The 24,784-nt window shown below is 33.6% G+C and overlaps 1 protein-coding gene across 3 annotated transcripts; it reads left to right on the forward strand.

Annotated features, from left to right (window-relative positions):
* Positions 1-149: 149 nt before the first annotated feature.
* Positions 150-24,601, forward strand: pasha (partner of drosha). Of its 3 annotated transcripts, XM_071592393.1 has the most exons (14): positions 150-278; positions 385-491; positions 1,269-1,805; positions 2,042-2,143; positions 5,391-5,533; positions 7,295-7,445; positions 8,032-8,179; positions 11,444-11,556; positions 13,200-13,346; positions 15,749-16,002; positions 17,456-17,556; positions 17,645-17,801; positions 19,264-19,458; positions 22,089-24,601. In XM_071592393.1, exons 3-14 carry the CDS (start codon positions 1,328-1,330, stop codon positions 22,179-22,181), a joined length of 2,082 nt encoding a protein of 693 aa, XP_071448494.1. In that variant the 5' UTR covers positions 150-278; positions 385-491; positions 1,269-1,327; the 3' UTR covers positions 22,182-24,601. The 3 variants fall into 3 exon arrangements, with proteins under 3 accessions (XP_071448494.1, XP_071448493.1, XP_071448495.1); XM_071592392.1 differs by having other exon boundaries at positions 150-491; XM_071592394.1 differs by lacking the exons at positions 150-278; positions 385-491 and adding an exon at positions 869-1,179.
* The last annotated feature ends 183 nt before the right edge of the window (positions 24,602-24,784 follow it).

Below are 24,784 nucleotides of genomic sequence, written 5' to 3' on the forward strand. Positions count from 1 at the left end.
GCTACCTCTTTGCCGTTTGAATTGAAATTCGATCACTCCCGGGTACAAGCTGAAACTGCACCTTTTCGCCAGGAAGGGGAGGAAATATAATAGCCTCAACTAGTTGGGAAACCCTCTCGAAGATGGCGTGCCTAGTGGTCCGTCGAGGGGCCGACTGATGCCAGGAGACAAATTTTGACGATGCATTTCCTTTCGTGTAAGACGGACTTCGGATGGAATGTTATATTGGAGGGTGCTACATAGAAAATTATTCATGTTATTGCTATGAGCAAATAGTGGTATAAATATAATAGTCTCCATGAGTTAATGATGTAAATCTGGTTGTGCCATAAGCTCTTCCATCCGCCGCATTATGCCTTATGCAGGTTGAATTCTTCCTTACAGTTTATGTTAGATTGACTTTTAATGCTTCGTGACTTGTATTTGAGAGAGTTTGTGGCAAGAGATGACCGGAGTTTGCTATTTACGAGAGTATCATTCACAACTGTTATGTAAGTAAATGAAAACGCCATGATTTTTGAAAATGGTGACCTGCTCATTTCAGTGTACCGTGTGGTAGTAAATGTTGGTGTTATCTATAGATATTAAAATTCTGATGTAATTTAATGCATCTCCTTGTTTAGATGATGGTTAATTTTAATGCATGGTTTTATGGTGTGTGCGAGTTAAAAAGGTTAATTTAATTCAACATGTAAGAAGGCCTCTTTCACATGAGGACAAGAACCTATGTTTGACGTCTCCTGTGTGTATAACCGACAACCTCAGGCATAACCTGTTATGCAGAATGTGGTGCCAGTCATCTTAAACTTGCATTGCAGAAGTCCTTATAAGGAGGGATGCCAGTCTCTAGAACGAGCACTCTCTTTACATGAACTCTTGACAATGCATACCTTTTCACCTTACGTTCTACGTTCTCTGCGGCAACACACGAAATGTATTTTACATGTCTACCTTCGCCAATGCTTGGCCCAGATTGAGCCTCGGTTTTTTCCTGCCATCGCCAATGCATATGTCCAATCAGTAAAAACAAACGGGTTGGACTTTGACGTCATTGGCTGTGGTGGGTGAGCCGTACTTACTGTTTTGTCTTCAGTCATTGTCTTTGTTGTTTAATTTGAATATTTAATGGTGATCATGCTTGCAGAGTCCAGACTAGTATTTAATGTATCAGTTGCAATGGTAAGCTAATATTTTTGTCTCTCCAGTTTTGATCTACCTCTAAAATGAATTACATTTGTTGGATCAACCCTATGGTTAATTCATTACAGTTTAGTTTTGAAGAAAGAAAGCATCTGACCTGATTAGCTGACTTACATAGGCATAAACAATGGTCCATAAACGCAAGGCTGATGAAGATGATGAGAACTTCGAACATATACCACCATCTAAATGCTGCAAGTCTGATTCTTCATTATATGGTAGTGGTGTAATGTGCAAGGAGGAAGTATTAACTGCGGCGATTGAAGGCGAAGAAAGAGCTGCATCAAGTTCTAAGACGTCTTCATGTGTACCAAGCATGGAGGATGGAGAGATATGTGATGATCTTGTTGAAGAGGAGGATGGCAGTGAAGACAGTGATGATGACCAAGTGAGGAGTAGCGCTATCTCTTATACTCAGGGGACTTGCATGTCGCGTGAATTTGACGTATTAGATGAGTACGGAGAGAGCAATGAAGGCAATGAGGATAATGAAGGAGATGAAGATGGTGTTGACGATGGCGATGATTCTGTCACCGATGATTCGTATGATGGCAGCTATGACTCGGATATTCCTGATGAAGAAATTGAGGCTATGCTGGAAGAAGGTGTGTGTTGACTGTAATTGGTAACTTAATCTAACATGCAAATCCTTAAACAGTAAGAACTAAGTTCCATAGGTTCGGTGCTTCATTTTGTGCACTATTGGTTTGGCAGGAAAACATTGCAGATTATTTTATTGAACTTATTAATTGATCTAGGTCAATTTAAATACTTCATTTACAGTGTTTGTATTCGTAGATGTGTATGATAAAATGTTGAATGAATGTGCAATTTTTGATAGGTCTAAATGAGGAATTCCGGAAAAAGCAACCAAGTGATGGAAAAAATTATGGAACTTCTGAGAACTCCCCCTATGAAGAACGAGAGAAAGTAGTTTTGGAAGGTGAGTGGAAGCTGTATGTTTTATAGTTATGCACTTTCGGGAGTTCAATGTATGGATATTTTTGATAAGTATGTATGCCAATGGAATGCTGAGCCATTACCATTGACAGTATCCAATGTTGGTGATCAGTAATAGTCCTTAGCCTTGGAATCTTTTCCTCTTTTATTCTTTACCAGATTTTCCCTTTGTTAATTTGTAATCTGCTTCGCCCGCCTGCCCCATCTGTAGAAAGGGTCTTGATTTCAAAATTGAAATGCATACAATACTGCTAATGTTAAGGGAGGTAAAATTATGTTGCTTGCTTGCTACTTTGTCTATGTTTGAATCATCTGGAAAGTAGAGGAATTTACTGAAGCATTGGGGTGGATGTACCGTAAACCACTTTTTCACAACATTTTTTTGAACACAAGTGTTGTCCTCTGTGGAGTAACCTAACCCTATATTCTGCATATAGGTACATGCTATAATAACTGAGCAGAATAGGAATTTTGTTTTTGTGCCTTATATCATGCTCAATTGACCTCTTGTTTATTGTATTATGGTCGCCTGGTGAGGACAAATTATTATTATTACAGATAATTATGGTCCAATCATTCTTGATGTAAACATGTAATGAAAATTCATTTAGTTGAAATTCTGAAATGCAATCAGAAAAAAATGCGCTCTCCTACATAATGTCTGCTGATGTTAATTATTTGCATAATTAAACCTTGAAAAAAGTAAAATTTCACAAATAACTTCGACGTGTTTCATTCGATGTAGTTTTTAATCATACCTTTTGACCCTGAAGCTAAAAACTGCATAAATGACAACAAGTCAACGATACTGTGTGCATGCTTTTGTCTCTAAATGTGAGCAATAATATGATGAAACTTATTGCCCTAGTTTTACCTTAATCAGCCACGCTGTGATATATCCTATAGAGAGCATAATGATGAAGAAATTACATTTAAAATTACTTACTACAAATACAAGGGCCCATATCATGGTACAATATCTCTCCAAACTATCCTGTTTCCTGCTATCTCTTCATTCTCTGATAGCTTCTTGCACCAGCATTTCCCATTATCTTGTCTTGCTTGGCCATTCTTTCCTTCCATGTTTCCTTAATTTATGGCCTTTAGTAAAATATCATGCCTCAGGATGTCTCCACTAATTTCCCTATTCTTCTCGTGTCTTCCATAGCCTTCTCTCTTCTACTACTCTTTAAATTACTTCTTCTTGGTCACTCTTATCTATCCATTTTTCAGCATACTTTTGTAGAAACTTTCTATTGCCTCCACAATTTTTTCTTTCCCTGGACTTCCTATCATCTTTATCAATAAGTTTGCCAAATTATCTTTTCCCCGTTTTGACTGTGGACAATAACCTTAGTTTTATTCTTGTTTATTTTACAAAAAATTATCATCATTTTTCCACGAACTTTAATAATGCTAACAATAATCACAAAAAAAAATAACTTTTAGGACACTTCTTGTCAGGTCAATGTATGGTTTTCATTTTATACAATATTCCATGCTTGTCATTTGTAAAAAAATGTATCATGAGTAATATTGGTATGAGTACAAAAATTAAGGGTAACATTTTAAAACATGCCACTGTGGTTTTAAATACATTTGTCTTTTGTTATACACAATGGCCAACTTAAAATTTATAGTTATCAAAGGCTCCTTCTCGCTGATTTCACTACAAAATATTAAATGTATCCTTATGATGGAAAAGATAACAGTGGATACACATACAATTCACGGAACACATTATTGACTTAAACAATCAAGATATCATAATGTGGAAAGATAGAACTAATGTCTATGCCAAATTCTATAATTTATTTGTAAACATGTATTTAAACTTTGTAATCTAGTGTCAGTGCCATTTAAATGTCAAAATGCATCATGTTTATAAATAATTTGTTAGTTTTATCTTTCCACATGAAGGTGAGATTTCTCAAAATTAAAATTTCTGCAGTCAACTTTATAAAATAGCTATCATTTCATAAGATTATGATAATGGTATTAGGATGTCTTCTGCGACATGAGAATTAGAAAATAGGCATCAAAACATGTTATGAATAGCTTGAGATTTAAAATGTGTATTTGGATTTTACAGTATTAAAAAATGAGTTAAGGGTAATATCATCTCAATAGGTATTCTCACAAGGTGGAATATGACTAATTAATGAAATGGTGCAACAGTACATATAAAAACTTAATGGGTGATAGATGTGTTGAATACAGAATGTGTTAACTATTGATATAGCATGGTAAAAGTCTGAAATGGTATGACAAAGTTATGAGTATATTATTATTATTATTTTAGAATTACGTTGCAATTAGGCGATTTTCCTGGTGGCAATGGTCAAGTTTGGTCAGAGATAACTCTTACAAGGAAAATTACATACATACACACACTAGAAAGACAAATAAGAGACAAAATATTCTTACACACAATGACACTTCCACATCACATACAAACAAACTTACACATCACGTACAAAATGCCGTCCACATCACATACAAACAATATTTTAATAGCTACAATGAAGTTTATTACTGTCATATATGACAGTATGTATGACGAAGGTTATAAATAGTTGTTAATAATCATTCAAAATAATTACATGTACTTTTCATAAAAAGCTTTAAACAAATTCATAGTTCTCCCCTTAGAGATAGTGATATATTTGCATAGTTAAGTCATATTGAACTTAAAATAACAGAAGGTAATGAAGTTAACCAAAAATTAAAACTATAAATGACACAAATTGCATTTGATTTGTATAACATGGTTATAGTATTAACCCGGGGAAGCATTTGCCCTTAGCTTATGGCAACTAGTGTTTACAGCAACTTTAACACAAAGGTACTCTTTGCTCACTTGATACAATAATGTATGCTCACTAACTTAATAAAAACAAATTTAAGTAATCATTTTATTCTGGTGCCTAAATATTGATGAGATTAACCCTAAGGTTGACTCAGGAAATCTGGGAACGTTTTAGGATATTCAAAAAACAGCCCTGAAAGGCTTCATGAAAGATATTAAGGCTTAAATCATTTTTTGGTCGTGATAGCATGTGAAAAAATTTTCACACGTCTTTACCTCTATACAAGTCTTTCAATCACTTTCCCAGTTTTCTGCCTCAAATATTAGTAACTGTATTCACTAGAGTTAACAGAAATATGTTGAATATATAAATTTTTGTAGCCTCAACTGGTGTTCTAACATTTTATCGATTCATTTTCAGAAAAAGGTCATAACCATTTTGACGTCTTACCTGAGGGATGGGTTCAAGTGACACACAACAGTGGCATGCCCATTTACCTCCACAAGCCAACTCGTGTGTGTACTCTTTCTAAGCCTTATTTCCTTGGCCCGGGTAGTGCAAGGGTAAGTACAAAGGTTCATTAAAGTTTGAAAGCATAATTATTTTCCAGATTTATTACACTCTTGAGTCTTAAGTGAGACAGTGAATCTATATGCTGGAAATAATGAATGACAAATATAGCCCATTATCCTCATTATTGTTTTTAATATTGTGGAAGGATATCACGATGGGATACGATTAATTGATACAGATGTTGTCATCAAGGTCATGTATAGTGGAAGAAATTTCCAAGTCATTAACGGCTCAATTATTTTAATGCGAAAATGAACTTGGAATTGTTTGTTTTTATTTTTCTTAACTGTTTCACACATTATTCCTTAAGAATTAGCATGTGATGATGAAATGAGAATTTGGAAGGGTTTGATGATTGCAGTTTATTTGATTCTCAGATCATTGTATGCAGATGATAAAACTTGAGCAATGAGACATAAGGATCCTCAATTTTTTCAAGCTCAGCATGCTTCTGGAAAAATGGTTCAGCAAAAATGCTGCAAATGCACAGAAAATGAACTACTTACGTAAAAGAAGAAAAAGGGAAATCCCTCATTTTAGACCTCTGCTTAATAGGAAACCTTTTGAAAGAGTAGCCACAGCAATTTTTTAGGTGCAACTATTGACGAGTCTTTAAATCGGGAAGTCCATATTGATCAATTATTATCTAAACTAATTAAAAGAATTATAGAGGAACAACAAAAGGAATTTCATTTACTTCCTCCCACAGAGGCTCAAATTTTATTGGTTCTTGGTGGTCCTCTTAAACTTGTGGTTGGTCTGAGTGACCAAGAAATTTCTGAAATTATGGAGAAATTTTGCAAACTTTGTTGCCATAGAATTGCTTAATTGTTTACTGAAGTAATTTTTAGCCTCTTATGACATAAGTCATTCATATCTGGGGGTCATATCCAGGCTTCCAAAGAACATTTGTTTTGTAAAGAATTTTATGCATATGACAAGAATGACGGAACGATATTCTTGTAACCAACTTAACACCATTGCTTAAATATATGGGTATAACCCTTGCCAGAGAGTTAATGTTTTGTCAAAACACTCCAATGTATATTGAGGGTCTTTTCCATTCAGCTGTTAAAATTTTTAACCATGTTTAACCATAAAAATACCCCTGCAAAGGGAGCTTTTGAAAGTACGCTAACAAGTAAGAAATACAAGATATTCAGTATCGTTTGAATTGCTTAGTTTCAGGTGTGACATTGTGGACCATATTAATCACCAAAAAATAGCACGTTTTTACACATTTAAACACATATTGCCGGTTAGCTTTCATTGTACTGCATCATCTTCATGAGTATGTACTCATTCTATACCTAAAGATGATGTAGTACCTGGTTAGTGATGAAAAAGTACTATCATTTGGGCATTAATAAGCTTGAACATTTCTTGTTAAAGAAAAGTATTACAGCATTAAGGACTTCCTGAGCATGGTTGTTTTACTTTTCATACATTTTATCTCCGTAAAATCCTTGAACCAATAAACAAAGAAACTTATGTTTCCTCCTATATACGTGTTGCATCCAGTTGCAATAGGCTAATCCAGGAAGTGTGTACAGATTAAGAGTGCTTAAGTACTACTTATTGACAATTTCCCCCTCCCATTCATTTGGCTGTACATGAATTTAATTTAAGATTAGGTTCATTTGCATTTGACTAACATATGCATGTAGGATATCATTTATAGTAAAAATCAGCAGCATGCTTTAGCACAAAAAGATTATAAATCACTATGATAATGTTTCATTCCATTTCAGAAGCATGAAGTTCCTTTAAGTGGTATACCTTGTCTCCAATACAGAAGAGCCTTAGAAAAGGAACATAATGAAAAGTTAAAGAACTTGAAAGAGGAATCCTCATCTCCTAAAGATCCTTCTGAAAATGGATTATCTTTATCTGTTGCAAATGGTATGGTAATTTTATCTTAGAGTTAATTGTTAATGTTGAATTCAATTATTTTTTCCTAGTTTTCATGCTATTGTTTGCAGTGGCTAAGTCTACGTATTTATGTCAATAGCTTCAAGTGCAATCATATGAAGTTCTTAATCTTTAACAGTGTACAGAAAGAGATGTGAAGTAAATCCTTGATAATCTGGACTTATGAGGCCAGAGCTCTAGTTAATTCAATTGAAGATTAACTGGGGATTTGACACCTGTAATCCCATTTTGAATTTTCAACACTGTTCTTGCGCATATTTGATTGCCAACAATTTAAAGAGACTTTTTATGGTTAATGGGAAGCCTTGTATAAGGTGATTAAAGAATCAATATTAATGATTGAATAGAGTTATAAAATTTTAACTAAGGGCAAAGTAATCATTTATGATAAGTTGATTAGATCATGCCAAATTGGGTAAAAAAAAGAATTGACAATGGCAGTTTATGAATTCTTAGAACTATTTGATAGATTTTTATTTTTCACGTGCATGCTAATTATGAAAAATGAACTAAGAGCCTTATTTAAACGACACCGATAATTTTATATTTCTTGCAGGAGATCAGTCTTCTCCTCCAGTTTTACCAAGTGCACGTATTGAGACAGCTCAAGAGAATAAGGCACTACAGTCTTTAAGTTATTCTCAAGTGCAAGAGTACTGTAAAAAGCTCTTCCACTTCAAAACGATAAAAGTATTACGCTTCAAGTGAGTACAAATTTGTGCAGTCTATGTTTAATTTGAATGGAATCTTTTTATTGCTGTGAACATATTTTGGAAGTCATTAGTTCATATTGACACCTGATTAAGTTCGGCACGTATAGTAGAAGATTATTATGAAATTGCTACCTGAGTTCTGAGTTTATAAGTGATTTGGATATATATCTTTAAAGACATATCAATCATAAAATAATTTAGAGGGGGGCAATATAATTGAAGTAGCCTATTTGAAATAAAATGGTAATGTAAACAGTTGCAATTTTGATCCTGCTCAGTATTACTTAATTCAGAGCTAAGAGTGATCTCCAGCCGAAGTCATTGGATGTTACCACTTATTAGTGTGGCTGAATTGAAATATAGTGAGCTGAGTAGAAATGTATGATTTAAAAATTATATATTGCAAATTCCATAGTTCAATTGGCGATAATGTATGACAAAACAATATTTCATTTTGTTTTTTTGATGAAAAACACAGAATGCCTGTTTAGTAAATATGTATTTCTTCAGTACCTTTGTTCAATTTATAATTCAATATTCGAGAACTTCGCAACTTATCCATGTGCGTAAGAATTCCATTTTATTTTTAAAGTCTGTGAATCAAATGAGTCATTTGAGCAGTTTAATTTATGTATGTAACCATTGTGATAATTAATCTTGAACAAATCGACAACATGTATAGCATACACTTAACTCTCTCTTGGAATTTCCGTTTGGATTGTAATTACATTTGTAAAAAAAATAATACTGCTTGGTAGTTACAATAAGTAGTAAATAGAAAGATGATATTTTCTATTATAGTTTGTAGAACAATTGAAATAGTTTCAGCAATGGCAATCATCTAAAAACGCACCATATTAAGTTAACTTTGCAGCTCACGTGGCAGTATTGACTGGAGATTCTTAGCCGTAACAGAACTTTCAGAGGGTCCTGCATTTGTGTTTAAGATAAAATTAAATAATAAAAAAATGAAAGTATTAAAAATTATGGAAACATGATCTAAACAGCTTCTACTCATCCGATGCAAGGTCAGCATGCTTCAGATGATGGTTTTTGGCCTTGTCTTTGAGAAGTTTGTTTTTTTTTTAATCTAAATTTTCCTTTAATCCAAAAGATTCTGAATGGTTAATTTTCTGGCAATTGCCTCACTTCTAGTAACGCAAAATACTTGCACTAATGCTGTTTTGATGGTGCAGTCACCATAATGTTTCTAACATATGAATATCAGTATAAATGCATTATGAGATTGACATCATTAAGAATAAAATAGGTTGTTGAGGTGCTTGTAATTTTTCACTTTCAACTTCATGCCCGAGCAACTATTATGTATGATTCTTTACATAAATGAGATATATTGTTCGAAGTGATTTTGCTCTGTTGACTTGTTTTGTTTGATTTTGCCTTTGAGTTGACTACTTGCGCATTTGTAATTTTTAATCTTGGACCTTTGTCAAATGTACGAAAGAAGTAACCAAAATTTGTTGGCCAGAATTATTTGCATGAGTTTGGTTAAGAACCTGAAAGAATGGACATGCTAGTAAAGAAAAGAATAATTAGGCATCTGTGCTATTGAAAGCAGACTCTTAGAGGGATGGTGGAGGTAAATTGGTGGCCTCATCAGTTAGGGTTCTTGGAGTTGATTATAATCATTCACAAAATGTAAACAATTGAGACTGTCCAAGGGTTCAAGTACCCACTCTTCTCACAAAGCTTTTGTGAGACATCTACTAAAAACTCCCACGTGTATTCAGAGATAAAAATGTATGTAGTGTTTTTTTTACGAAATCCTGTACATTTTAGATAGTTATATTATTGAATTTACATATTTTAATTTATGTAAATGCTATAGTAATAAGTTTCAGCTAACTGTAAGGTTGACAAAATTTTTTTATATTATATTGCTTGGCAAAATCATATTGGAGATAACGTGTCTTCCTTTCATACCAAAAATTTAGTAATTAAAGATTGTGATGGACCAGACAATACATGATATTTTAAGAAATATATAATTGAAAAGAAGGGTCGTGGTTGTCCAGGGGGTCATGTGTTGGACTACTGGCCAGAGGGTCCAGGTTTGATTCCCGGGCAAGCATCTTTGGGCACCTGCAGCTCCACCCAAGCTATTGATTTTTGGGGTACCAGATTTTCCAGGGAAACCATAACTGGTGCAAGGAAAGGAACTAATGTGTGAATTTTGCGTGCTGTCGGGCTTAGTACTGGATAAACTCTACCATCACCTACCAAACCGACCTTCGGGTTGATTACTGTGTTTATGGTTTTATAATTGAAAAGGCTCTTTTGTATATTTATTGAAAATTTCTAAGATTACTTGTTGTGAAGAACTGAATAATGACAATTAGTTGGTTTAGCTTTTACTAATAAATTTCTATCACTCGCCTGCTTACATGCCTGCTTCTCTACTTTCTACCACCTTGTTCAATACTATTGCCACTACTTGCTGGCTCTCTTCCCCTTTGCTATACACTGATCTTTAACTATCATTCCAGTAATCCCTGCCATCATTCCATCTCACATCACATTGTGCTTAAATATCTATATTTCCTCTCTCTATCTACTGCTTTATATTTTTTCATTTCCCAGTTTACAACTTTGTCCTAACATTCCAAGTTACAAATCTGATTTGGTCATTGGCTGTGCATTCTTTGCTGCTGATTCTACTTTGCAAAGATTTTGTATGATGGCAACCGCATAAGCAAATGGTTTGTATGAAGGGGTCCAGTGCGGCAGAAAAAGTGAATGAACTAGTAATGGTGGGGAAGTAGATAAAATTTTTAGCGGAGATCAGGAAGAGAAATGAAAGGTGTATGTAGATAATTTTGATTGACTCTGAGATGTTGAAGATATTTATTCAGTGGAGAACTTTAGGCAATAGGAAGAGGATAGGAATATTGGACAAAATGAAGAGAGGAAGGAAGGACATGTGGAATTGAAGAAGGGTTTATTGTAGTGTTGGCCATCAAGTTGTGTTGCGTTAGAGATGGCAAAGAAATGTATCACGGTACAGTCTATTCCCATCCAAAACATACCTTAAATGGTAGCCTACTTAAATAATAACATAAGTTTTGTATTTTTCATTAAAATTCACATTATTGAAATATCTCTTGACTGTGGATGATTTTGGTGAATGTATCAAGGACAACTGGCTAAATCTTTTCTATCCAATACTGTCCAGAATTCTGTTTCATTTATTTATTATATTGTATAATGGTAATTCATCACCATTTGATTTTTCAGATCATGGTCTGCCAGAAGAAAATTCACTAAGCAACGGAAACGGACAAAGCAGTTGCAGAGGCCAACTCTTCCCGAGGGGACAAAGCTTATAACCTTTCCTATCCAAAGTACTGGTATGTTCATTTATGTATTCTATGAAGTATTACTTCAAATATCATTTGGTAACAAATTATTTAGCATGATATGGTTGAAGGCATCATATGACAACTCTTCATTTCTTAAACATCCATTTATGTACACTGTTATTAAACAGCAGTTACTTATTTACTTAAAGTTGATAGAAGTACCTTAACTAAGTGAAAGAATACCTAGGCATGTTAATTTTTGTGGTAATAAAGCTTTCATTTCCGATTGTAGGTTTAAGTAATTGGTACAAGAGTAATTTGAAAAGTTCTCGGAATGGAATAGAAGTAAACAACTTACCTCATTGAAGGTTTTATATTTTTCAATGTAGTCTCCCTGTACACCAATACACTTGGTCCAGCGATGTTCCAATGTCTACATCCCAACTCGAAAATTAGATGCCTTCAGGCCTGCAATATACTGGTCTACCTCGGCTGTTAGTTCATTGTTTGAAGAGAATCGCCATCCACTGAGGAAAATTTTGAGCTTGAGGAAGAGATAGAAATCTGATAAGAGCCAGACCAGGCAATCAAGGCGGGTGTGGCCACAATTTGTATCTTATTCACATTTTTTCCACGACATCAACACTTATGAGTGGTCGTGCATTGTCTTGATAAATCATGGCTTTCTCCCCTACCAAATCTGGCATTTTCCATGTACCTTTTACTGTAGTTGGTCCAGGAGGTTAACATAGTATTGTCCAGTAATTGTTTGATCAGTGGGAAGATAATCTATCAGCGAAATCCCTTTTGCTTCCCAGAGAACTGAAACGATCACCTTTCTGGCCAACTCTATTGCCTTTTCTTTCTTAGGTGGTTGTGAATCAATGTGTTTCCACCGCTTTGACTGCTGTTTTGTCTCTGGGGTATAGTAGTGGACCCATGTTTCATCTTTAGTCACAAACCAGTGTAGAAAATCTTGTTGGTTGCTCTTAAAACGGGTCAAACATTGTTTGGAAATTTCCACTCTGAAGCATTTGTGATCCCTCATCAAGAGTCACAGCATTCATCTAGTTGATAATTTTCTCATATCTAATTCCACTGTTAAAATGTGATTTGCACGTTCAGGTGACATCTTCCGCGACTTCTCGCAATTTCAGTCGGCAATCCTCAATGACCATTTTATGCTATTTTGCAATAATTTCTGGAGTAGTGACACATTTTGGTCGACCGTGCAATGATCTTCAAAAATCACTGCACGGGACCAACGTCAGAGAGAAGTCCCCACCACAGATTTCTTCCCAGCGCACTGGCAGGTTACGTGTTTACTCATAAAGGATTACCTATTACTACGCGGGTAACTCGTTAAGATAGCACTGACATCTCGTGGTGATTCTGAGAACCTTTCAAACTACCCTCATTAAAATAATCCATTAAGTTGGAGTCTCATTGTGATTACTGATATTACTTCTAAAGCCTACTTAAAAAGGTGTTTAATGGTGAGAAAATTTAGGAGAAAATAACAAATATGAATCTGTTGATTAGTCTATGCAATTGATAAGTTCATAGCCATCACACTTCAATCACTTCCTACCACACATGTAGCTCAAGGAATTGGAAAAAAATTATAATATTATTTAGAATAATTATATTATTATAGTAGATTAATATAAATAATGATTTATATTCTGAAGGGAGTGAAGCAGATGGCGTTTCAAGTGGACCTCGGTCAAAGAAAGAGTGGATCATGAACCCTAGTGGGAAAAGCTATGTTTGTATACTCCATGAGTATGTCCAGCACGCACTCAAAAAACAGCCTTGCTACCAGTTTAAAGAGTTAGGTAAGTGAAGTGATAGTAGTATTTTTATGAGGTGGGTCGACTACATTAATCATTTTGCTATGTAGTGTTTTTGCACTTTTATGTTCATAATAATATTATTTCTTATGCCTCATACATTGCCTCTCAATACTTCATGTACTTAAATTTGGAGTAAGTGACTATTTACATTTGTGTTGAAGTTTACATGTAGTAATGTATTAATATGGACAGCTATGCAGCAGTATTACATTTCTCTGGATGTTCCAATTCAAACAAACCAGTGAAATCAAGCGCTTGTGAATCTGTTGCAATTACTATTATATTTGTCTAAATAGTCATCCATTTATTGTCAGTTAAATACTAATAAAAAGAAATTCTTGGAAATCTGAGATATTAATTTTTTCAATTAGTATCTTTCGTTTATTCAGTTCTTAGAATGTGTGCATTGCCAGATATTCTATAAAAATATTAGGTACTCTTGATGTTAAAAAAAGTAGATATGATGTAGATTAGTAATTGATTAAAACTGTCAATAAAAGCTTTATGTGCCATTTACTGCATGAGGTTTTCAATTCATAAGAAAATAGCAGATTTTGTTAAAAATGTCCCTACCCCTAAGGGAGAAAATAAGTGTTAAAAACAGATGGACTGTTTCCCAAGGCTTAATAAAATACAGATTGATGTCTATAGTCATCTTGTGTCAGACATACTTGAAGAAAATTGTAGCACCACAGATAGACTCATAGATCGTGCTTTCCTTAGAATTAAAAATGCACATTAGTTTAGTTGTGTCTGTCTTGTATGTAATAACATTCTTCCCATATATGTTACTCTGCAAGTCCAATAGGTTCAACACAAGAAAGCAATGTCTGAATTTATTTTACAGGAATCCATAAAAAGTTGCCAATTGGTGTAAAAATGAGAGTGTAAGTTTCATCTCAATTGGATAACATAAAGACCTGCCATACCAGCCCTCAAGTGTTAAAAAAAATTGGGGTTTCCTGCTATAAAATTAGAATCTTTCATTCTATGAACTTGTGTTTTTTTATTTTTGTTTTGACAATAAGAAATAATTATTAGCACAAAAGAAAAAGAGTAACTTGAGAAAAGCATGCATATTTATCTAGATACACAGGTACCAAGGTGATTACTTTGATGTGTGTGAATGCCAAGAATTCACGAATAACAAAATCATGGTTGAAAAGTAATGCTTATAGTGAATTTTAACATCTTTTAATAAAGCCAACATTTTAGGTCTGGTTCATGAAAAACCAATTTATCTTATGATTTTTACCATAGTTAACCAAGACATGCGAGTAGAAATTGAAATCAGGAATGTTCTCTAAAAAATATATTAAAAACATGTTACTTCAATAAATTGTTTCAATTTTACAGCTGGAAATTCTCATTTTTTTAAATAGCTGTTGTTTTTATACTTTAGGGCTGATGAGGCAGGTCTAAATGGTATCTGATAATGCTGAAATTTGACAATCTTATTTTTATACCAATTAGCTAATTCTTATGGATTCCCATGGAAGATCCTGCAAAAAAATTTCCCTCATGTCTTGTGATCACCCCACTATTTAGTAATTAAGATTTATGTACGTCTAAATCCCATTCATTGTACCAACTCAACATTTTTTTTTTAAATCTTGTATGAGTTACCTGAAAAATTCTGGACTCATGTCTCTGATAACTTAGTTGTTGGCAGATATTCAGATTTGGTTGCTCTTTTGAAAGATTTTTTTCATTAAAATATACTGTGAGGTAATGAAGGATCTCTATAATGCCTGCTTGTTCCATCCTCAAATTTCATTCCATGAGTGACTTTTTGTTTATGGTTTAATAATATTCCCTTAATGAAGTAGATTACTTTCTTATTGATCCAATTGGTTTAAGTGTGTAGGTCAATTTTTGAGAAGAATCTTATGAAAGACTATTTAAGTGTATGATTTTGAATCCACTCTTAATATCTTTCAATTGATAGTAGGATGTCATGGAAAAAATAACTGTGGTTCTCCATAGATCAACTGCTATTGAAAATCGTTGTTCTTGTGTTCTAGAATATTAAATAAATTTATCCCATTAGTTTCTGTTGTTTCTATTGTACAAAATTCAAGTGCCTTTTGAGTCATACCTTAATTCCTGTATCTCCTCCATAGTCATCGTCTTAATCCTCAGGGTCCTTCATTGACTTTGTATGAGGGAATTCAACTTTATATGAGATGGAATATATGATAGTGCTAAAAAATGCATCGGCGACTTGTTGACATCTCCCTGAGTTAAATGGAGTGTTGAATATTTCAGTATTTTAATGTAATCTGTTCAAAGAAAATCAGCTTTCAAATGTTATGGTATCAAGTTCAGTTATTTATTCTGCATTCATTTTATTGTTAATTTTGTTTAAAAAAATTTAATTATAGAAAATGCTGGCACTCCCTATGCAGCTACAGTAATTATCAACGGCATGCAATATGGTATGGGTTATGGCACAAGCAAGAAACAAGCAAAGTCAGAAGCTGCCAGAGCCACTTTAGAAATTCTTATTCCTGAAATGAGAGATAAAATCAGAGAAGATGCTGCTATTACCTCCCAGCCTGGAAGCAACAGCAGAACTGTTGGAAGCACTGTTGTCAGCTCAAGTAGACGCAATTCTTTGGATGAGCCTGACCTCTCTGTAAGTTTAACCAATACTTATACTTGGCGTTCAGTATTTGGTTTCAGGCTTAACTTTGTGGAAACTTTCCTTATTGAATAGAAATGATAATTAACACTTGTGATTTCCCCTTCTATTTTGATTCACACATCCCGAGTTTCAATTCTTGGCATCATCTTTAGGTGAAAATTACATACGTGTTGGCAAATATATGCCCATGTTGATAAGAGGAAGCTGTTCCTGAAAAAAAAACAAAGTCCATTTATTCAGTGAAATAGAAGCATGGACTTAGCAGCCGGTTTTGGCACAAGGGCATTGTCATCAGTTATCTTATATCGCCTATGCGTTGAGATTGGTGTAGTGGAGCTTTTGTGAGATGGTGCAGGATTTCAGTAGTCTTGAATTTTCACAAAGCCATTGAATTCATTGCTTCTCTTCCCCTCAACTTCCCCCACATGGTTAGTGTTAATTATCATTTCTCTCATGTAAGTGTATTTTTTATTTTCCACTCTGCCATGAAATTGAGAAATCGCCATGAAACCCCTATTTCATACTTATGAAGGGACCACCATCAAGAAGTGCAAAGTTGAGGGAAACATTAAAGCAGGAAGATAAAAATAATAAAATTAATGCATATGCATTTATTGTAAATCACATTAAACATTTAATGTATTTGCATATGCATAATAAAGCAAAAATATAGTTCACAGTCAGGAATTAGCGAAGATTTGATGTCTAAGTCATGTCTATAATTTTTAAATAACTTCTTTAAGATCTGTGATGATGTTTAGGATACTACAACTTTTTGTGAAAATTTAATTTAAAACTGCCAGCAAGATCAATAGAGAGTTGTATATTCATGTTATCAAAATTAAATGTACCATATTGGTTCTTTTTTCATACTTATTACATTCTGAACAAGGCTGATTTCAAAATTCAAGGGGCTGAAAATATTGGAATTCAAAGAATCTTGTGTTTAAAATAAATAAACTTATCAAAAAATTTTACAGTACCCCATTTGAAGAGTAATGGTATTTTAACTGTCCATTGAAATAATTGGCAAGTTAATCTGGCAGCTCTTAATTTTATTTTTTCCTCATGTTGTTTAGGAAGAAATCATATGCTTCTTAATAAAGATATATCTTTAAATTTCCAAACATTTAAGTTTGTGGAAATTAAAAGGTTGCCTGCTTCTTAAAACATGCTGCTATGCCTTCAGTGGGCATGAATTGGCAAACTGTGAACTCTCCATTGGCCTAAGCTCAACTCAATCAATCAAACTCTTATCATGTACATATACATAGCAGTGGAAGCTAACAATGTCAAATTTTTGCTCAGTAAATTATGTGAATAAAAAAATTATGATCAATAGCCCTTCTATAGTCTGAAAAACTGAATTGATATCTATATGTACCTGTCAGATTGTTGATTTATCTGTATTACCTAATTTTTATTGCCAAATGTACTTTTCTAGCTCTTTGATGAGATCAAGATTGAAGACCCACGAGTTGCTGAACTATGTGCTAAAACCAATGAACCACCTCCATATGCCATATTGCTTACCTGCATACAAAGGTGTGCTTAGGTTCAACATAAATTATGATTAAATTTATTCCTTCATTATGTTATTTGTGAATAACTGATTGATAATTTATTATATCAGGAACTTTGGTCTTGGAGAAATGCAGATTAAGTACGAGGTAAACACACTAAGGCATCAAAAGAATGAATTCACCATGACTGTGAATAAGCACACAGCCAAAGTGGTTTGTAAGAACAAGAGGGATGGTAAACAGCGGGCATCTCAAGCAATTTTACAGGTAATGTTTTATTCCCATGTGTGACCTAATAAGACCTAAGCCAAAGTGGAAGATAATGCAGCTTGATGGCTCAAGGTTTTTCTGAGTTCCAGAGTACTCTAAATGCATGGCATTAATTTGGGCTAAACACTTGTATAGGACCAAGAGGGAATAAGAGAAAGAGACTCAACTGATTGATTTTTAATGCAGCAGTGCCTCCTTGGCTATTGATTCAGTATCTTTGTATTAAGTTTGCCCTGTCAATTGTAGCACTACAATTTATTGATTAATAGAAATTCTTACAAACTGCAATTTAAAGTCACACTAAGTCACCTAAGGTGTGACCTTGTTAGTTGGTTTTCTAAAAGTTTTCCATTCATTAATAAATTGCATTGGATTACCACAAAGTTTCAAAGGAGCTAGTTTTATTTTTATTCATGGTACGGGGAATTCCTGTGGTACACATGTACCCAGTCAATATGTAAGAGAGGTAGAAGTATAATTTAGTGTGCCTATATTACATTCTTGTTGTTTTATTCAGTTCTTATCATTTCTTCTCAGTTGATTTCTCAAGTATTTTTAAGTAAATGTATTTGTAAACGGGGGGATGTGGAAGTCATGTGTTAGCAGAAGCCCACTTTCTTCCTTGGGCAGTGGATTTATTTTTATTTAGTTTACTCTGTGGTGCGCATTAGAAGGTTGATATTGGGAAGGACCCTGAAAGTTGTTATGCCCCATCAGTTATGAGAGGTGTTAAGGTCTGGAAGAAACTGAAAGATTTTATGGAGAGGAGACTTAAATTAAGTGGCTAAGAGTAAAGAAGAGAAAGGGCAGTTTCTATGCTATGAAGTGGAGGATGTGTTGAAATGGAGTATGCCATATGTAATTGATTGGAAGAATTAAAGTAAGATTACAAATTTTCAACCAAGTGGCCTTTTGAAATTCAAAATTAGCTTATAATCATTACAGTAGAAGTAGCATAAGATGTCAATTTCTTCCTCAAGGTAGCTTGATTGAATCTGGGACCTCTTTGCGAATAATGCTGGTTGGCAATCAATTATGCCCATTGATTGAAGAAGGTATTATTGTTCCTTGGGTAATTATTTTTTATTATCGTTGCAAAATTCCTGAAAGAGAAAACATAATGAAGAGAGAGACTATACATAGCATATATGAAGTATCATTAATGATGGTCAATGATTTCAAGTGCGCTTAAATAAAATTAATACCATGGAAATTTTATTGTATTTTGAGTTTTCATTGTGCACTTTTTAATTGATATCTATTGTCGCATGGAATGCACTGTTTTCAAATGCTTTATATTTTAAAGTGTTTCTTGTTCCCTGTCATTAATTTTCATAATGTGTTCTAATAAGTAAATTTATCCAATTATGAAAGGGAAAAGAAAGTTCTAAATATGTAGTGAATTTTATGAAGCTTTTAGTCACACTTACCATATGGAATCTCATCACATTTTGAGCAGGTATTACATCCTCATGTATCAAGTTGGGGATCACTCCTAAGACTATATGGAAATAGGTCTGTCAAAAGCATCAAAGAAAAGAAGCAAGAGGAGCAGGAAATCACTTTACTCCAGAGTAAAGCTTCTGTCAATTCACCCAATTTTGCCATCCTTGAAAAACTGAAGCAGGAAATGAGAAAGATTAGTGCCATTAGGGTAAGTAATAGAACTTTTTAATATATTCTGTGTTGATTTCAATTGTATTTGTGCAATATTGTGAATCATTTGTGGAAAATGTATATGTGGGTGCTTCATTATGCCATTGGAAAATCCAAGAGATGGTGCTCATAGTATTATAGTAAAAGGTCCACTTTTAGTAAGCCTCATCTATTGCTAAACGGCAGACATCCGTCATATGGTTTCATTTTCATAGTCATTTGAAGCAACAAACTTTTTTTTATTTATTTTTTAAAAGCTGGAAAAAATGAGTTTTGTGTGGTGATTAAATAGCTGCAGAAGCTGCTAAAAACAGGGCTGAAGTCACATGGTAAAAATGGGAGTTTCTTCATCATCATGGAATAAAGTGTTGCAAAAACTTAAAAAAAAACATATTTTAGTGCATTGTTAAGGTTTTTTGGTCGTGTTAATATGATGAGAGTAAAAATGACCTATCTATAGACAAATCTAATGGCAATGTACAGACTATTATCTTTGATGTTAAACCTTAAATTTCATCAAATTGGAGTGGGAAATAGATAAATTCTTCTTTTGTTTGTTAATGGAGAAATAATCTTTCTGGGGTTGAAAGTGTTTGATAGAATACTCCATTTGCCTGGATCTTGAATAAACTGATGATATAAATTTCCTGCCGTGCTATTAAATGGTACACAGTTGTTATGTAGCATACAGCTTTTGCATAGAAGAAAGTCTCAACATATATATAGGTGGAACAATGCAACCATTTCAAAATGTACAAATCATTCACCATGACTCAGATTCAACACCAGATTTCTCAATGTCTGGTCGAGTGCTTTAGCCAGTTTACCTACAAAGGTATTCTCTCATACTCCAAAATGTTTAATAATTGCCAGTATTGAAATTAATTAGTTGTGCCTTCAAGTTTTCGTCATTTCAATTTACATGGCCAAAATGTATATGATTACCAAGTTTATCTTATTTCAAGGGATGTAATTTAGCTTCTGTAAAAGATTATGCAATGATTCTGTCATTTCATTATTGGCTGATTGGAAGTGAAGTCAGCACTAAGACTGATATCCCTTCCATACCAAACTGTCCATCCCAGCAGCATTAATTACTCAAAGAACTGCGAGAGATTCCGCAACAATTGCCCAAGTTCCTTTGCTATTAAATCTCCATAGTATAATATCAAGGAGAAGTTTTCTTTCTGAACCAATGATAAAATATCTGTAGTTTAAAAAATAAAAACAGCCTTCAGCACTTGTTTTTTTATTATTGGGGTGAGCACAAAAAGGGAATCTCCCTTACTCAAATATTCTTTTGAGGGAGATCTTCCTCCTGGGTGCCAGAGACTCAGCCAGTTTAATTTCTCATCTTGTTTTAAGAGCTAACTCCCGTCTTCAAATCATTATTTCCTCCTTCCTACCTACAACCTGAAGTGATAACAACTTCCCACCTGGTGGTTCTTAGACAGAACTACCTCCTTCCTCAACCGATAGAATACCATTAATATTAATAAAAATTCCTCTCCCTCTTATTTGAAATCTAAGAAAAGGTCATACTATAGATTTAGATGAATAAACCTGTATTTTTAATTTTCTGAATAAATTCCGGGAAATTTTTGATCAAGGTAGTATTGCTGTGGCAACAAAGCAATTGACTTCTTTGCATTAAACTGCAAATTAAAATTTGAGCCCTAAAAACAATTTCAACAAAATGACTTTATTAGGTTTGTTATGTTGATGTACAACTCCTACTTGCATCAGTTAAATGTGGTTTCTGTGATCAGTAATTAGTCTGCACTTTCTCTGGAAAATATGAAATAATTATGATGTAGAGGTTGGCAAATTAAGAGATCAGAATGTTTAAGAATTTGAAGCTTGGAACTAAAAGAAGTAGATGAAACAATAAAGTTTAAAATCAAATTTTTATAGTCATCATGTGGCCTTTGATTATCAAATATGACACTCAGATTCCACTCATTTTTCTCATGTGTGTGTGATGTATTTAGGAAAGCTATGTAAAACTCAGGCAAACAAAGAGATATGTTCCCTCCATGAATGTTAGGCGCTTCCCAGATCTAAAGATAACAGTCTCTTATGTATTTTAATTAACTTTAGTATTTGTTCTGATAAATATGGATAAACACTTCGGTATAGAATATAGTAATTTGTGGATGTGAAAGGCTGTCTTCAAAGCAAGGGGGTAAGCGTAGAGTTGAGGCTTCTGAGTTGTATTTGTGGAGGAGAATGGAGGAAATAAGTTGGACAGAGGATGACAAGCACTGAAGTTTTAATTTGGGCGGGTGAAGAGAAGAAGTTTCTGTGGTAAATCCAAAAAAGGCAGCAGAAGGAAATATTGGAAGGTAGTGGTACGTTTTCAAGGGTGTGGTGGAAAGGAGAATGATGTGTAAGCAGGGTAAAGGAAAGAGAGGAGTAAGCTTTATAAAGAGTATGGCAGGCAGAAGTTACAAAGATGGAAGTAGGAAGTTCCAAGGATACTTGTCATTGCAGACCACCCTAAACCTACCTTTAAAATAGGTAGAATATCTTAATTTATTGATTTTTTTGTATATTTTTCCTTTATTTAGATCTAATGAAAATGGAAATCTGTATACTCATTAATTTTATTCTTTTTGTCTATTCTAGGTTGCAATTCAGCCAATTGGAAAATTTATTCCACCCGATGATGTGGATCTCCCTACATCTTCAGGAGCTGATCTCAATAATGTTGACCTGTGACTTTAATGTCTTTAGATGTTGCAATTGTCCAGTAAAAAAATAATCCATGGTTAATGTCTGTATCAGTAGTTCCCAACATTTAACATTCCATTGAGCCATCAGATAGGTCAGTCTTTACCTCAATAGGTTGGTATCAATTTTTTAATGGCTGTGAGAAAAGTTGATTACAATGAGCCGTAAGGCATTTGGTCCTTTAACTACACAATTGTTTACATTTTTTCTAGTTATTGACAGAAAGTAATTATTTTTTCCCTGAAATTTCTTATCCTCATGGAATAATTATCCATTGGTTGGGAACCAAAGATCTACTTATTCCAGTTTTACTCAAAGTCAATGGTGCTTAATATGTTCTGCATAAATTTAAGTATGCAGCAACATTCCAGCTATCAGTGTAACGTGTATGTGGCTGCTAATTTTGTGGCTGTGGATTTTTATTAAAGGAAGATCTATAAAATACCATTAATGTGGTTGTAGAGTGCAGGTCTGTTTTATTTGCTTGTTCAGAAAATACAAATGGAGAATCATGATTTTTCTCCAGTATATTATGAAAGATCTATTGAAATTTAACGGTGACATCATTGGTAACTTGTTTTGATTCTGAAAAAAAATATATGTGGCATTTACTGGATCAATGTTAAACTTTTTATATTTTTACAATTTCCTTTTTGTACTGACTGTTCAAGTTCATGTGATTAGAAAAACTTATAGCTTCGAGCTCTTATAACCTGAAGTGTGATTGTAATAAGGTGTGAAATGTTATTTATAATAATACAGTAAGTCTCCGATTTGCATGGTTATTTTATTGAGAACATTTCTGTGGAAGTGAAAACATGGTCATATATACAGCCTTTTTTCACTTGTACCAAGTACCCTTATTTTTCCCGAAACACCATGTAATAATAATTTTTGTTTCATTGTTGTTATTTTACTGGTGCATATGTTGCACCTTAAATCAAGGGACAAGAAGGGATATTTCTAATATCAATTCATTTATATATTCATGTGTTTTATGTGGGTATAGTTTCTTCTATTGTAGAGGAAACCAGTGACAACATAACATACTAATCTTATGCTATTTTTTGTAAAATGTTATAGTTACTTTATTTTTTCCCTCAAGCATGATTTCTTTGTGATGTAGCTTTTGTTAGAATTTAATTTGTTAAAAAATGTTCTGCATATACACTGTATTAGTTTTATTCCATTGTTGCATAAATTACACGCTATATTGAGAAACTATATTGCCAACTCAATGTCTGTGTTTGACGCCACAATTTTAGCTTAATTACAGGTTACTCAGTATAACTTCATGTGAATCCATGTGACTCAGGGACTTATTGTTTGTCTTGGGAAAGTTAGTCAAAAAAGCTAATTAAATGAAGCATGAGTTCTCATAAAAATAGCCTGAGAAAAGAGTTACATTTTAATTTTGCAAACTGATAAAAGTTGTTTCAAAAATTTGTATTTAGCTTGCAGTTAGTTTCATAATCTTTGCATCCACAACTTTGCACTAGAGTTGAAATTTATTTTCCAGTATTATCCAAATGTTGTAGGGGCATTGGGCTGAGTGAGATTCTTGGTTGGAGGTATTTCCTTAATGAGACACGTAAACAGGATCAGTATTGTAGGCATACATGTATTTTTATCAAAAACGTTGTCTAAGATGAAATCAATGATTAACTGAATATTAACTTGGGGTCTCTTATGTAATTTATTAACTTATTAGAGATTTTAAAAACTAACTTGTTGACGAACACTAACCTATTTTGTAATCAATTGGTTTGATTGTTAATCACAGGCCTAGTAAACACCAAATCTTTTTCGATTGTCTTGTATTTAATTTGTTGAACATTACATCTGCTAAACATTTTCTAATGCATTGCCATCGGCTGGCACTCCCTCTTAAATGTCTGATTCATAATTGGCGTCAACAGTAAATGGTCCATGAGCATCATTAGTGAATATTCTTGCTCACTTCAAATTTACTCTGTATTCTGCTGTCTTTTTTTCAGTAATGACTTGGGAACACTGTTGAGTGTTGTATTGTTGATGGGATATAGGAAAGGAAGGTCTCTCCTTGAGATAATTTCTACAAATACCATTGAAGTGACACTTGGGGTATGTCAAAAATTATCAAAAAAACATTGTAGTTTAATCTGGTAGCTGTTATACTGAATTTTGATGAATGAATTTTTGCTGTTAAAATTTATTTGTTAAATTGATTTGGGCATTTTTTACAACATATACTTATAAGACTTTGAATAATTGGCATTATTCTATGTTGCAATAAAGCAAACGAATTAATGTTTACATTGTCCTTATTCTACCTCAGAAGTTTAAGGCCTGGTTTGACTATCTACTGTTGTATTTTCAATCATGTGATAATGTACATTTTTGTGAATTCAATAAATTCATTGAAATATTTTCTTATGAATAATTTGCCTCTGCAAAGAACTTGATTGTGAGGCCGATTGAATACTTGTTGCTATAGTTGACTGCTACTTGAAAAAAATCATTCCTAAATTTTGCATACAATTCTTTTTGTCATTTATTACCAGCATTGGGTAATAGAAAATCTTTGTGATTGCTGTAATCATCATTACTGT

The sequence above is a fragment of the Hetaerina americana genome, unplaced genomic scaffold (genome assembly GCF_022747635.1).
Source record: "Hetaerina americana unplaced genomic scaffold, ioHetAmer1.1.p SCAF_5, whole genome shotgun sequence".
Taxonomy (NCBI): Eukaryota; Metazoa; Arthropoda; class Insecta; order Odonata; family Calopterygidae; genus Hetaerina; species Hetaerina americana.

Coding starts and splice junctions, on each gene's coding strand:
- pasha (XM_071592392.1), top strand. CDS start 1,328: ATGGTCCATAAACGCAAGGCTGATGAAGATGATGAGAACTTCGAACAT. Junction 1,806..2,041: donor TGAGGCTATGCTGGAAGAAG/GTGTGTGTTGAC, acceptor AATTTTTGATAG/GTCTAAATGAGGAATTCCGG. Junction 13,347..15,748: donor CTACCAGTTTAAAGAGTTAG/GTAAGTGAAGTG, acceptor ATTTAATTATAG/AAAATGCTGGCACTCCCTAT.